At 37.9% G+C, this 15,241-nt stretch overlaps 1 protein-coding gene across 1 annotated transcript; it reads left to right on the forward strand.

The window, feature by feature from the left end:
* Window positions 1-689: 689 nt before the first annotated feature.
* LOC134678155 (succinate--CoA ligase [ADP-forming] subunit beta, mitochondrial) lies at window positions 690-15,241 on the forward strand. The gene is made up of 10 exons (XM_063536608.1): window positions 690-844; window positions 5,448-5,636; window positions 6,422-6,492; window positions 9,438-9,600; window positions 9,947-10,087; window positions 10,547-10,673; window positions 11,029-11,172; window positions 11,722-11,849; window positions 13,175-13,327; window positions 13,660-15,241. The coding sequence occupies exons 1-10, from the start codon at window positions 779-781 to the stop codon at window positions 13,837-13,839; spliced, it is 1,362 nt and encodes a 453-aa protein (XP_063392678.1). The 5' UTR covers window positions 690-778; the 3' UTR covers window positions 13,840-15,241.

A 15,241-nucleotide genomic window follows, 5' to 3' on the forward strand; every position in this document is an offset into this window, starting at 1 on the left:
TCCCCACCAATGTTTGGTGGGCAACAATGAACCCATCTAAATTACGTAGGTTATTTTTGGTATGTTGTCAGAATTGGTAAAACGTCTTTCTAATTTCGTCAGATTGCATATTTTTTTTGCATGTTAAGTAAAATACTATAACTTACGTAAGACTCTGGCTAAACGTCTGTTATGAGGGCCCGCGAAAACCAAAATTCGCATATTGAGGGACTCTTTCTCTTTTACTCCAATGAAGGCGTGATTAGAGTGACAGAGAAAGATGCACACTATTTGCGAACTTCGATTTTCGCGGTTATAGCCCTGACCTATTATACTTTCTTTACACTTTGGATTTTGCTTTGGATGTGATCCATATGACAAAAACGTACCGGTCAAAATCATAACCCTCCTTTTGCGTTGCCGTAGTCGGGTAATATAATTCACTTCGAGGTCTGATATCGGGATTTTCCCAAATATTCGTGGTGCATCTCTTTCTTTTATATGGCAAACGAAAGTGACGCAACTAAACTACGCATACCAATAAACTAAATAAATAAGTAGGATTAAATAATAATGATATGATAAATGTAATAACATTTTTATACTAAGTTTTTATAGTAAACAACCAAAAGTTCAGAATTCAAAATATTGATAGGATAACTTCGGCCTTCAAGCAGATTTACAGATGTGCGAAACAGAACTCGGCACTTTTCATTTAAACGTCAAATCGTTGTCATGTCATGTGTCACTGTCATTCCTCTCACCTCACTCTGCTTCATCCATCCTCATTCCCGTAAAAATGGCGACTTTCCTTCCTCGTTCTCTTGGTCTTGCTGAAACAGTAATTCGGAATAATGGAACAAAGGTAATTAAACCTTCAATCCTTCTAATGTACACTAAGTGTTACTGGGTTCATCTAAATCTAACTGTATTCGTAGCACTTTTACGTGTCGGAGTACAAAAATCCATATTCTTCGGCCGACTGGATTGATTTTAATTTTATTCGCCGAAGCTGACCGTAAGTTTTTACAATATTAATAATATAGAATTACCTAACTGTGGTGTAGGTTAGATTTATGTAATTACAATTTTATTTTTAAATTTGACCTTGTAGTTTCGTCTGTACGGCTATGAATCTTACGTCATCATTCGGTTTTTTGATGGTTTAGATTAGATTCATTTTCCGAGCAATATCTTAAAGATTGATATTTGTGTATTGATTGATTACACACAACTCAATTGATAACCGATTCGATCATCTGTTTCTAAATACTTGTATATGCATAAAGACATAAATCATCTTACAGCAAGCTTGCAAAATACATTTATTTACTAGTCATTGTATTTATTTGTAAAGAATAATATAACATAGAAATACTCTTGCATGTTAAATGTTATTGTGCATTGTTCTTTGTACCTTATTGCTTGATTGTGTACAAGGCCAAATGCATAAATAAATTGTACTCTTAACTAAATTAATTAATGAATATAATATGTTGATACATGCAATATAAGTTACAATGTTGGATTAAACTCCAAGTTAAAAAATACTATTAATAAGAGGTGCTGGGTGGTTTCATTTGGCCATCAAGTTATAAACTAAAGTCCAACAATATCTTTCAATTTGGCAGCTCAATCTAGCTCAAGGTAAAGTATTATACTGCTCTTACATTGAGTATAAGAAATCTATGTATAATTCTTATTCTAAGATGAAAGTATTCTATCTTCACTGTGTAATATGACAGGGCCTAGGGCCCCGGGTGTCCACAAAAATAAAAAATTTAGTTAAGCTCCCCTTTTCTGAATTGTATGCATGCTTATGTCACTTCAAAGGCAACACAACAGATTTTCTATATAAGTGATTTAGCAACTTACTTACTTACTTTTATTAGCCTATAGAAGTGTCCCACTGCTGGACAAAGGCATCCCCTCTTGCCCACCATTTGGTCTTATCATGATGCACACTCCCGCCACTCTTTACAAAATGTGTTAAGGTCGTCCTGTGTACTGTGACTTACATATACAACTATTAAATCAATAGAGCCAATAGAATTTATCCTGATTGATACTTACAAATATTGTTATCATTAGTCATTACCAATTTGATTGACTACTGGGCATTAACTACTTAACTAATTTTAATGAAATATAGCTTGTTTTAAAGCTATAGTCCTAGAGATGGGCATAAGGCTATTTATAGTTGTTGTTTTTTTAACTTTGTGGGGTTTCAGACAAGGGAAAGGTGAGACTACTTTGTCATTGTCAAAGCTTCATATATCACTAAAAAAAAAAAGTGCGGGGATGGTGTCATTATACAAGAGGGGTTGCTCTTGTAGAATGAGAGGAGGCCTGTGCCCAGCAGGGTATAAGTAGATTTCTGATGCGATTTGATGACTGCCACTTGCAGATATTTTTTATGCTATTTAACTTTTTTGGAATGTGGTTTATCTAATGCAACAAATAGCAAATAATGAAATAAGAACATTGCATCTACCCTAGCAATATTGATATAATAATCAGTTACCAGCCTATGAAGCCTTAGCCTCAGCCTCATTGATGAATACTATGTATAGAATATTTATTAAAATATGTTGGAGGGGGTAGCTACATTCAGATTTATTTACAAGAGGGGCTAGAAAATAATCTACAAACATCATGCTAATGCATTTAAACAAAATATACTGTACTTAATTTAATGATAAGAAAAAACTTATTCATTTATTTAAATCTATTTAAATTTATAATATAGGTACATACATTCAGTTAATCAATATATACCTATGCCATTTCCCATAGTTCATGAAATAAATATTTTAAAAATCCACTTATCTGAATAAAGCTCGAATTTATATAACTGCATTTTTTTAGTAGTTTTATTTTTACAAAGACGGCTTTTTTAAATGCTTCATAATCTTTGAAACTATTGAAACAGCTAGGCACTTCCATATTTTCTTAGGACCTTAGTTTACATAAACTACAATAATCATAACTCTTACTTGTGGCTTCCTTAGTCAAATCATAATTAAAATTTGGCAACGTCCTTCAAAGTGGATGTTAATAATCCGCAACATAGAAGTTCCTACTTAACAAAATCGAAGATCATGAAGTGAAGATTGTCGGTGCTTACGTAACCTCGTACACTAATTTGTATCATCCTCGGGTATATTTGATTGCAGCAGAAATTGCTTACCAGGCCAGGTGTTTAAAATGATCTTGACGTCACTTTATTGTTAAGAGAATAAAAGTGTGTCATCGTGTTAAGGTAATTTTGAACACCTCGCCCGCTTAGCAACTTCTGCGTTTGACTGCACATCCTGCATGGTGTTCCATTCTTATGTTATATACGGTAAATTCATTGTTCATCTTCCCTCAAGTATTTTCTTTATTAGATCGTGAACATTTCGTTTTATGAGATAATCAGTAGCAAGTGTCTACATGTATAGAGCTAATATCAGGTGAACTTTTCAACTTGGGCTGATGAACAAAGTCCACCTGATATGAGCTCAACTATATCATGTTAAGGTAGCAACTGTCAACAAGCAAATCGTTAACTACTTTTCGATAACTGCTTAACTACTTTTAACATTTTGAACGCCACAGTCGGCAATTGACGTCAACGCAAAATCGTGACAACGACGCCAATGACGGCATTTGACATCGATCGTATTTTGATGAAAATCTACTGAAAAACACATCACTTTTAGGTTGGCATAATTTATTCACAAAACTTAATTTTAGCCCCGTGGCGTCAGTGGCACGGCGGCAAATGGATGCGCCGTTTGGCGTTCAAAAGGTTAAGCAATATCACTACACCTTATAAAACAAAGTCCCCCGCCGCGTCTGTCTGTGTGTTTGTATGTTGCGATAAACACAAAAACTACTGAACGGATTTCCATGCGGATTTAAAACGAACGGGTGGTACAGCGACCGTATTTCACAGAGCCTTGCCATTAATATTAACAGCAACCCACGTACTGACTTAAAAAAATCGCAATAACTATGTACATGAACTGTGCTCGCGGAGTTCCAATAATCCTTGCAACCGAGCGGCTACCTGGCTACCTGCAATGCCTTCAAAACGGTTCAAACGAGTATTGCCCTAAGGGTCGAACACCGCGAGCGCAGGCGATCGTACATAACAGATTGTCAAAACTGATAATGCTCGAGTCTTACATTGCGTTAGCACTCCGTATACGCTACGTATATTTGTTACATATATAAGTAGCGGTGGCGCGGGGGGATGGCTCGACGTTATTGATTGCAAGTCCACTGCTATGTTAATAATGCTCATATATCACATACATACAGTAATTACTGCGCTAGTCTGACACGTCCTATGCGTTATTGATTGGCTAGTATTGCCTAGGCAAGGATACCTTGACAAGTGCAGTGACGGTGAACGCGCTTGGTATATCTTTTCTAATTAGAGTACCTAATTAGCTATCAGTAGATCACTGATTAGATGCCATGTGTGTAGTTCACAGGCTCTGCTAGTCTACGTAGGTACCCAAGTGGCTTTTATAGTTACCCGTGTCAGTCAATTGTACGTTATAGGTATAATTGTAAATAGTAACGACTTCGAGATTCGACACTACGTAATCGCAAAAATTAATATTCAGTAACAGCACTGCTACATTGACCAATTAGAAAATAACGCCCACTACCCTACAGGGAACCGTGAAACTGTTTAACTTTGCCTCGATGGTAAAATGGGCAAAGGCCACCACGTATCAAATAAGCGTTGGGAAATAAAAAAAAACTACGAAAGTTTATTGCTGAAATAATCGTACGTCCTTAAAAAACCTATCCTATACGGTAGTTAGTTAATCATCTTAAACTGGAGAAAAATATTAGAGTTAGACCAAGCTAAGTTAGCAGAGATTTTGATAGCAGTGCAAGTGTTATTTTAAATGTCAAACTGATGAAAAATAAACAATGAAGTTATGACGTTTAAATAACAGTTCAACAGTCTGGGCTATTAAAATCGCTGCCAACTTAGCTTGTATATCAAATCAAAACTAATTTTTTTCAGGCAACAATACCCATAGAAATAAAAACATACCATACGGACTAACATACAGTCAGCAGCAGAAGTTGCAAAGCGGGCGAGGTGTTTAAAATTACCTTGACACGCTCTTATTCTCTTAACAATAAAGTCGCATCAATATCATTTTGAACACCTCGCTTAGCAATCTCTGCTGCTGATTGTACATATAATAAATAAATACAGTTTTTATAGCCTCGTGCCGCCCAATGTACATTAGGATGTACACTCAGTTTCGATGGAATGTCAACCTTAAATAAAAATAAAAGTAGGTAGCATTTCATTTGTCTCCTAAAATTTTCGAACAAATGAAACTGAACCCAATTGAAAATACAACAAGATTCTAATTTCCTTGGCTATAATTTTGTATGGTGGGCGGCACGAGGATAGACTTTCTACGGACTAATTAGCTCGAGGTCCACAGCTACTGGCAGCGACGGCCCTGCCCCACAAGCAGCAGGTGCGCAACCTGAACGTGCACGAGTACGTGAGCTACACGCTGCTGCGCGACGCCGGCATCCCCGTGCCCAAGTTCAACGTCGCCAAGTCCAAGGACGACGCCCTTAAGTTCGCTCAGGAGCTCAACAGCAAGGACATCGTCCTTAAAGCTCAGGTTAGTTTAGTTTCAATTTCAGTCCAATGTTGGTTTTAATCCTTTTCCAGGCCGCGCCAATATACAAGGTTTTCCCAACAATGAGGGTTTCCGCGATCGAGATTTTCACTAGATGGGCGCACCGTGACGAGAGGTATTTTTGACTGCTGCTATCAAAATCCACAAATAAATAAACATGGTTAAACATGATTCGTAGATTATGACAGCTAGACCTCTCGCCACGGTGCTGATATGGTCTAGTGAAAAACGCGGAAACCCTCATTCATTAAACTTTGATTATTCATTTGAAGACAAGTTGTTACTTTCCCTCTCCCGCAATCTTGAAATCCGAATGCTAAAGTTGAAATTCCATTGGCGCGTATGTTGTCTATAAATCGAACTATGCCTGGAAAAGGGTTAACTGTCGTAGCCACGCGATTCGCGTGCCGTGCGGCAACCAGCGGCTAGTTTGTGCGACGTCACTTGCGAGTTTCAGTTACATTGCTTTGCTGACTACTGAGGTACAGTCAACTGTAAAAATATGGGTGCACAAATCATCTCAAAAATACGTCCCATAGCTCTTATGTCAACGAATTAAGAACTATGGGACATATTTTTGAATAAGTTGGCTGCATCCATATTTTTACAGTTGACTGTACAATTAGTACAAGCGATTGATCATATACTGCAATGTAAGGACACTCGCATGCGAGTTCTTGTGCCGATTACATGTATAGGAACCATGAATGTTTCCGAAAGTCATATATGTACAGAGAATAATTAAATAAAAATCATCATTTGTGCAGGTCTTAGCCGGAGGACGAGGAAAGGGTGCCTTCAAGAATGGTCTCAAAGGCGGTGTCCGTATGGTTTCCACGTAAGTTTTGTTGATGTAAAGACCGAATCGTTTAGTATAAAAAAGATAGTAGTTAGTGTACAATAGGTGAAAACTAGATAATGCGTGCCCTGATTTTATCGCGTACACACAATGACCTGAAAAGCAAGGCCGTACCTTTCATACTATTCATTGCGTAAGAAATGTGGTAATATTTTTTAAAAGACATTTACATATGAACCGCCTCCCATTTAGTTTATATTTCATACTGTTTACTAACACTAAAATAAGTCTATGAACCCACGACATTGTTGTATCGAAACGACAATAAATAATTTCACGTCGTTGTTATAATATATTACCGTGTCATTGATAATTACGCTCCAATACAATAAGATAACCATCAGATTCAGAAGTGTCCGAGTCGTAGGCATAACAAGATTGGCCTGATCAAAGAGACATGCACACTGACGCTGCTAGACTGTTTGTTCCAGTCCAATAACAAATGCACAGATATAAATATATCTTGAAATATATTCCTCTTGTGTCGATGAAATACGAGTTCAAACATTTAAGTTGCAGCGTTCAACTGTTGCCTATATTCTAAGTTCGTGTAAGGGAACAAAAAAAACAATAATCACGTTGTAAAATTTAATAAGAATTTCCTCCTTATCATCTATCGACAGTCAAATAGGCAACTAATGTCTCCCTAACCGCCAGGTGGGACGCCAGTTGCGCACACAGTATCTTAAGCGAAATATGTGACGAAATATCATGTCATCGACAAAGTGAATCATTACATATAACTCATTCGGAACACGTGAACTTTCTACTTTATCCTATTATGTGAAATAGTCACGTGAAACGTCACTTACTGGCTTGCTACGTGTCGGCACAATTACTTAAACAAACACGACGCTCTGTGAATTTTAGCACCCATACATTTAGGTATAGTTGTTATATAAGAAAGTATATTAGAATAAGGCGTCTTGCCGTACAGTTGCGTAATACCTGCGAAGCATTGGCTTATCTGGAGCGTCCCTGAATAGTTATTGTTTGTATTAGGTTTGATGGTCGACTTCCCGTGCTACGCTCAGCACGCTAAAATGCGTTATAGACATAGGGAACAGCAATCTTTTTGGGCCATTTCGACCTAGCATCGAGTTATGCAGTGGGAGCCTTTGCTTGTCGCTAATCAACTGATTGGTCGTTGACTTTGGACCTTGGACTATTCATTATCTTTACAATTGTTGACCGAGTGTAATCGTAAAATTTATATTAGTAATTATATATGGAAAGAAATGTGTAAATCACAACAATTATGCAGACCGTATTTTTTGAAGATACAAATTCGGACTTCCAAAATATAAATATATTGAGTTTCCACTGTACCTATGTTATCATAGCAATCTTTATTTAGCACATAAATAACCGAATACTGTTGTTCAGATTTCATATATAGGGTGAAATTTAAATCACTGGCCATATTCATTCCCGGCACTAGGTTACACTTAAGGAATCTATTTAGCGAAAAGAAAGAGTACATTTTTTTTTAATTTTCATTTTTCAATTTTTAAATATTTTCCACGAGTCGTGGTCACCCTATTACCACAAATGTAAACAAACCTAATAGTAGGTTTTAACAACAACATCAGCAAAACCCTTATCTGACCTTCACTAAACCTTATTATCGTTGCAATAGGGTCCACCCAGTTAGTGTTGGCGATGGTAGGCAGGATTATCAATTTCGAGGGTAGTCTAAACTAAACCATTCCGCGCTAGCGGTAAACATAACGGTAAGCATAAATGATTAGTCACTCGTCACTCGCCAACCTTAAAATAATAATCGCGCGCGTACTAAGGTTAAAAAAAATGTTTTCGAACCGGGAATATTACGAAGTGGTGCGGTGTTATTTATTAAGTGGTGAGTGTTTAAGTGGTGCACAAAGATTATACGAAATGGAATCCGTTCCACGCCTTCGCAGACAAGGATTGAATCCAAGAGTATCATCTCGTGGGACTTTCGTTAATTACGTCGAATTTTAATCAAATGTACGTAAGTTGATTAAATTTTTTAAATACGCCTGAATGCAAAGATCCCTGACCTAGTTTTTACTCATTGTTTTTAAGCCACGGACGATTTGTTAATAATCATTAGTCAGAAATAACATTTTAGATAAAAAATGGGTTGCCTTTGCATTTTGACGGTTCTAAGCCCGTTAAAGTATGAAAGGAAAAATTAGCAACTTATGTAGGTAATCTCGCTGCAATAGGGTTCATAATTGGTGACGCGATTGCAAACAGCGGGAGGGGTCAATGACCTTAACTGATAAGAGAGAAGCGGGTGTAGTGGGTAGTTGTCGGTTCACCATAACGTACGAGGTTTTTAGGACAACTTGATGATGAGTTATTTCGAAAAAATGTACTGAGCGGTATTAAAAGAAAAAACACGTGTTTAATATTTTTTCGAGTTCTTTCGGTTGTTTCAATTTGGCCAGTGAATTAAATTTCACCCTGTATATGAAAGTGTAAATTTTGAATGCATACGTGGGTACTTGCACAAGCAACTATTTTCCTTTTAAAAGTTTACCATAGAGTAAGACAAGAGTGCTCACTCCATACCTCAGTTGTGGTCCCAGAAATATTAGTATTTCCAAGTGACAATAGATGTAGCACCGACCGGAAAGTCTTATGTTGTTGAGCATTAGACTTCCGGTCGATGCTATATCTATTGTCACTTGACAGTACTACTACTGCTACTTAAAGTACTGATAATTCCGCTACTCGATGATAAATGTCGACTATGAAAGTTGCTATGGAAATACTAATATTTCTGAGACTAAAACTGACGTATGGAGTGAGCACTCTTGTATTACTATATTTCTCTATGACTTTACACAGAATTATCTGATTCCATTTTACGTTTTGCGATAGGTTATAATGACGATCAGTTAAATGCAAAAAATAAAGCAGTTATTTGCACACAGACCGGAGCAAGCCGCTGACCTCGCGAGCAAGATGCTCAACCAGTACCTGGTGACGAAGCAGACCGGCGCCGCCGGCCGCATCTGCAACATGGTCATGGTCACCGAGCGCAAGTTCCCGCGCCGCGAGTTCTACGTCGCTATCATGATGGAGCGCAGCTTCAATGTAAGTTGGCCTGCGAAGCTTTCTCGACCAGTAACTGGTGACGAAGCAGATCGGCGCCGGCGGGCAACATGGTCAATGGGTCATGGTCATCGAGCGCAAATTTCCGCGCCGCGAGTTCTACGTCGCTATCATGATGAAGCTTTCTTTGTGCGGTCCTTTATGATACCACTTTTTAAGGATTCAGATATGAATTATTATTGAATGTGCGCGTTAAGTTGAACCAAAAGTGATGTTTTGTAGCAGATTAATAAATAAGATCAATAACTATATCAGATACGTATATTACATACATACTTAGAACTATTAGTACTTAATCCTCACAATAACATGTACGTGATCAATGCAGGGTCCCGTGATAATCGCGTCGTCGCAAGGTGGCGTGAACATCGAGGACGTGGCGGCGGAGAACCCCGAGGCCATCACCTACGAGCCCATCGACATCATGAAGGGAATCACTGCTGACCAGATCAACCGCGTCATCGAGAAGGTACCCCAAACAGTAACAGCGCCTAGTCTTGGATATAACATCGTCACTACTTCGCAACTTACAAAAATCCTTGTATCTCACACTGCTACTCAGAGTTAAAATTCAGTAACTCTATATGCCATCTCTGTATCCCATACAATAGTAACCACATTTTTGTTTTGGTTGACAGAAAAAGATACAAGTTTATTTTTTCAAAGTAGTGACGATATTTATTTTTAAGTTGAATACAGGACAGTGATCAGACCGACGCGAAAGTTGCGGATGTTAGGAGCGCTGTCATTTAGGGTACGTGCAGAAACCTGGGCAACATTACCACCAAATAAATATATTCTTAGATAAATGCATCAGATGATTGAATCAGCTCTTTCGTCACGACGTCACGAAGCTCTATTATATTCTAAAAAAGTTTTAACTATTAGTTTAAGATTATTTCCCAAATTTAGATAATTTCCTTTACAGATTGGGCTTCAAGAAAGGCAACAAGAAGCGTCTGACATGATTGCCAAAATGTATGAGCTGTTCTTGAAAAAAGACGCTCTGCTTATCGAGGTGAACCCTTACGCCGAGGACGCTCTCTCTGGCAATTGTAAGTTGTGCTACTAAACAAGTAATAACTTGTTTGAAGACTAATATCATATCACAAATGTTGTAGTTTTGATTGAAACTATCAACTGTGAACACACACATTACCGAACCGACCGAAGCGTTAGCGAAGCCTCCGTCTAGCGAAGTCTCCATTTCAGCTTGGGTAAAAATGCTTTCGTATGTCCGGATGTTCACCTCTACAGGTTGCAATTCTCAACCGATTCTCTTGAAACTTTGTGAGCAGGTTCATTGATTCAAATTCAAAATGGCGTAGTCGTGAGGGCTCGCGAAGTCTACACCTCATAGAGCCTTTTTACTTTAACGGAACTTACGATTACATTATTATTTATTCGCAGTCTTCTGCCTGGACGCCAAATTCCGTTTCGACGACAACGCCGACTTCAGGCAAAAGGAGCTGTTCGCACTGCGCGACACCACGCAGGAAGACCCCAAGGAAATCGAGGCCGCCAAGTTCAACCTGAACTACATTGCTCTCGATGGTAATAATGTTATTTCTATTTTATTATTTTCCTTTATTAGTGACAACAGTCAACGACAACAATCAAGACTTCTGGACTTGCAGGCGTCCATTGGCTACGGAGACTAAAAAATGTACGACGTAGTATAAAAAAATGCACACACACACAGTAAACATAAATAGTATAAATAAATGCCACAAAATGGTCCCCAATTCAGCAATCACCGTATTTCATTAGATACTGGATTCAAATTTCTGTTTGGTATGATAATTGATAATAACAAATATCACTCATATTAATAATTAATAATATACAAGGTACGCATTTATGGGGCCAAAAGAAGGAAAAACTCTAAGCTTTAAGCAAAAAAAAGAATAGTTTTCCTTTTTTCTTTTTCGAATGTATTTGTACATAAAAAGTAAATGTTATTGGTAGGACTACATTGGTACTATTTTCTTATAACCTAGTTTTTGCAACGTCTTTCGCCGTCCGCCATTATGAAAACTCCAAAGCGCCAGCTACTAAAAAACTTATATAAGGAGACTGTATGTTGGTTGTTTTGTTTGATAGGCACGATCGGTTGCATGGTGAACGGCGCCGGGCTGGCCATGGCCACCATGGACATTATCAAGCTGTACGGCGGCGACCCGGCCAACTTCCTCGACGTGGGCGGCGGCGCCACTGCGCAAGCCGTCTCGGTATGTACCATCACTAATGCTCTGGTTTCCTAGGATAGCGGCCGTCTCCATATACAAATACTACGACATCCATATTTAGCCGTATTATTTAGTATGGAGACGGCCGCTATATGATGGCACCGCTATCCTAGGAAAACCCATCTTAAGCCCTTAAGATCGGTTTTCCTAGGATAGCGGTGCCGTCATTGCACCAACCACATTTGATAGACTGATCAACGTCAGCCGGCGCGCCCCGGCGCTTTACTATAAAACTTTCCATACATAAAAATTTAACGAACTCTTTAACGATACGAACAGTTTGATGCAACCTACACTATATATGTAAAGTGTCATTCTATGGAGCTTGCTAATTATGTAAACAAACTGCCATATTGAAATTGTATCTGAATTGTGAATTTACTAGTGACTTTTGTTTATATAGTTAGCAAGTTCCATAGAATGACATTTTAGCTCACGCTAGTGTGAATGTTCCCTCAAACATTTCCGTACAGTTGGAATATGTTGCCAAAAACGTGGTGCGGGCGAAAGTTCGTTAGATTTCATTCCAAGGGTGGTAGCTATCCGATAATTGGATCGAAAACATTCAGTCAGAAAAACCGGCGTTTTTTCTGTGGACATTACTAAAGTTAACTATTTGAATACATTTTACTAATTCTTAAATTTATATCGTACAAAGTTAACGTACAGTAGTTAATAAAGATAGCGTACGAAAATTAGGCTTCAAAGTTCGTTTATTTATGGACACCTGGCTTTTATATATGTATAACTTGCATTATAATAGTACTTGTTGAGAATGAAAGTGTTGTGATTGTTTGTATATGTATAGCTATATTGAGGTCGCTTCATTATTTATAGCGTTATTGATGTTCATTTGTCTAATTTTTGACACGCATAGCACGTGTAGCCTTGGAATACTTTTTACCGAATTAGGTCTTATTGACTTGTCCACGCGTATGATTATATCGAAGTGTACATTGTTGGCAGTTTATAATTAATGTTCCATTACAAAAGTGCATGCAACATATCGTATTATTTATAGTTCGATCAGCCAACCGTATCAGTGACAAAAACATGTAAAGATTTGGGTGTAAATAACACACACATACACATTTTAAACCGACTAGACGTAGACTGATCGTTTGTCTAAAAACAACTAAGAAGTCCTCACTAAGAAGTAATTTTAATTGATACTAATGACATTCATCCGCTTCTTTTGTAAAACATGCTTTATATATATATATATTTTTAGATATGCCATAAATAGTTGGCCAAAGCTTGTGGGACTTATAATCATCATTGTTAATATTAAATATTATTTTATATAGGAAGCCTTCAAGATCATTCTGTCCGACCCGAAAGTGACGGCCATCCTGGTGAACATCTTCGGCGGCATCATGCGCTGTGACGTCATCGCTGAGGGCATCATCACCGCCGCCAAGAACCTCAACATTCAAATCCCCGTTATTGTCCGACTTCAGGTAACAGGCTACGCCGGCACACCATGGAATAATTCCTTAAGCTTCGGCACCGCTTTTTTAGGAAACCAGAGCTTTAGTTGTTATGTATCTGAACACCGTACGGGCAACCAAATTGTGCTCTGCGGCAACCGTGATACTGATCGTCTTCATCGAAATATAATGAGATTATAATGATTCTGTAAGTGAAATCGTAGGGCTAATTTTTCAGTTACCATATACCGAAAAATCGGCTCTTAGAGATTTAAATTGAGTACTTAAAAATGTACCCGAAGACATTCAAGAATTTTATAAACGAGTGTGAACATGTTAAGCATGTTATATTTTACGTTCAGGGCACGAAGGTGAACGAGGCCCGCAAGCTGATCGCGGAGTCGGGTCTGCGCATCGTACCGCGCGACGACCTGGACGAGGCGGCCGCGCTGGTCGTGCAGCTCAGCGAGATCGTGTCCCTCGCCAAGAAGGCCGGAGTCGAGGTCAAATTCGACATCCCTAGATACATGCTCGAGAAGTAAAACAGTATTAGCTCGCCCAACACTCGGCAAACGAGCGACTCGTTAGTTTGCCGATGTATGTACTCATCTATCATGTTTCACCAGTCGGCCAAAGGTCATTCGATCTGTTCCTCGTAGTATCGTCGTGTGTGAAACGCGAGATAACCTTTACGGTATATATGTAGTACCTTGCAGTTCGTTTGGTTTCACTATATCCGGCATAATTTGCGCAACTTAATTATTATTGAGTCATTTAAAGTTTAATTAACTTTTTGTTTTTATCAACTGTAAAAGAGTACCTATTGCCGTAATGAGACTACGAAATCTATTCTACCGACATTCAAAAATAATGTCTCGCAAATTCCTATATTGTGTAATGTTAAAGTATTACGCATTTATTTAATGTTAACCATATTCCTTATTATATAAGCTTCAAGAATGACCTTTGAGCACTTCAGTAGTCATACGAAAACGTCTTTACCGTAAGTCTTGTTTGCTTCTTCGAATATTATTGTTATACTGAACGCGATCAGTTGATTCATTGTTACTAGCGACGTTAATCATACTCTAGATATTGTTATAATTATTTTAAGAGTTAATGTAGAAGTAGTTACATAAATATTAGTAGATAGGTACAAATTATAAATGTTTTATTTATTTTTTGGTCCTTTTACATTTTGTTTATCTCATTTACTCGAGATTTTGATACGATCGTGTCTAGCTTTTGAGACTTATTTATGTGACGAAGTTAACCACACAAATGCTTGATTGCGTATATTTTACCGCTTATGATAAAATCTATTCAAACTGTAACTGATGACATATATAAGAAAAACATCGTGAGGCAAACGTAACAACGAAATTATTCGGATGCGCCTTTACACATTATTTTGAACTACAAGGTAAAAACGTTAAGTTCTTTCTTTATTCAAATAATTATCATAATTAAGTCGACGAAACTTACGAACCTTACATAGGTTGTTCACTAATCATTCATAATATTAAGGTCAAATTTACTAGTTACTTATTCTATTTATTGAATGAATGTTTAGTAAAGTCGTTGTGTAGTAATGTAAAGCTTCTGTATGTACTCGTACCGTACTTTGTCTCGCCACGTATACAGTTAGTGATGTCCGGCGGCGGCCGCGGCGGGCTCCCGGCGCCAGCGCGGCCGCTGCTGCCTCTCGGTAAGTATTGTTTAATCGGCGGGAGCCCTCTAACGGCATACCGTGAAACGTGTAACATGCAATAATCAAGTATTTTGTAAAATGTTTCTTTGTAAATAGATACAATTGTTAAGTTCGTGTATTTATTGGGAATAAAGTGATTGAAGTACAATGTTGTATTAACACCGTATAACACAAGTAATTATTATTTATTGGATTGAAAGGTCACTTGTTGTAATACATTTGGTTTAGATCTG

This window comes from Cydia fagiglandana, chromosome Z, assembly GCF_963556715.1.
Source record: "Cydia fagiglandana chromosome Z, ilCydFagi1.1, whole genome shotgun sequence".
In the NCBI taxonomy this organism is placed as follows: domain Eukaryota; kingdom Metazoa; phylum Arthropoda; class Insecta; order Lepidoptera; family Tortricidae; genus Cydia; species Cydia fagiglandana.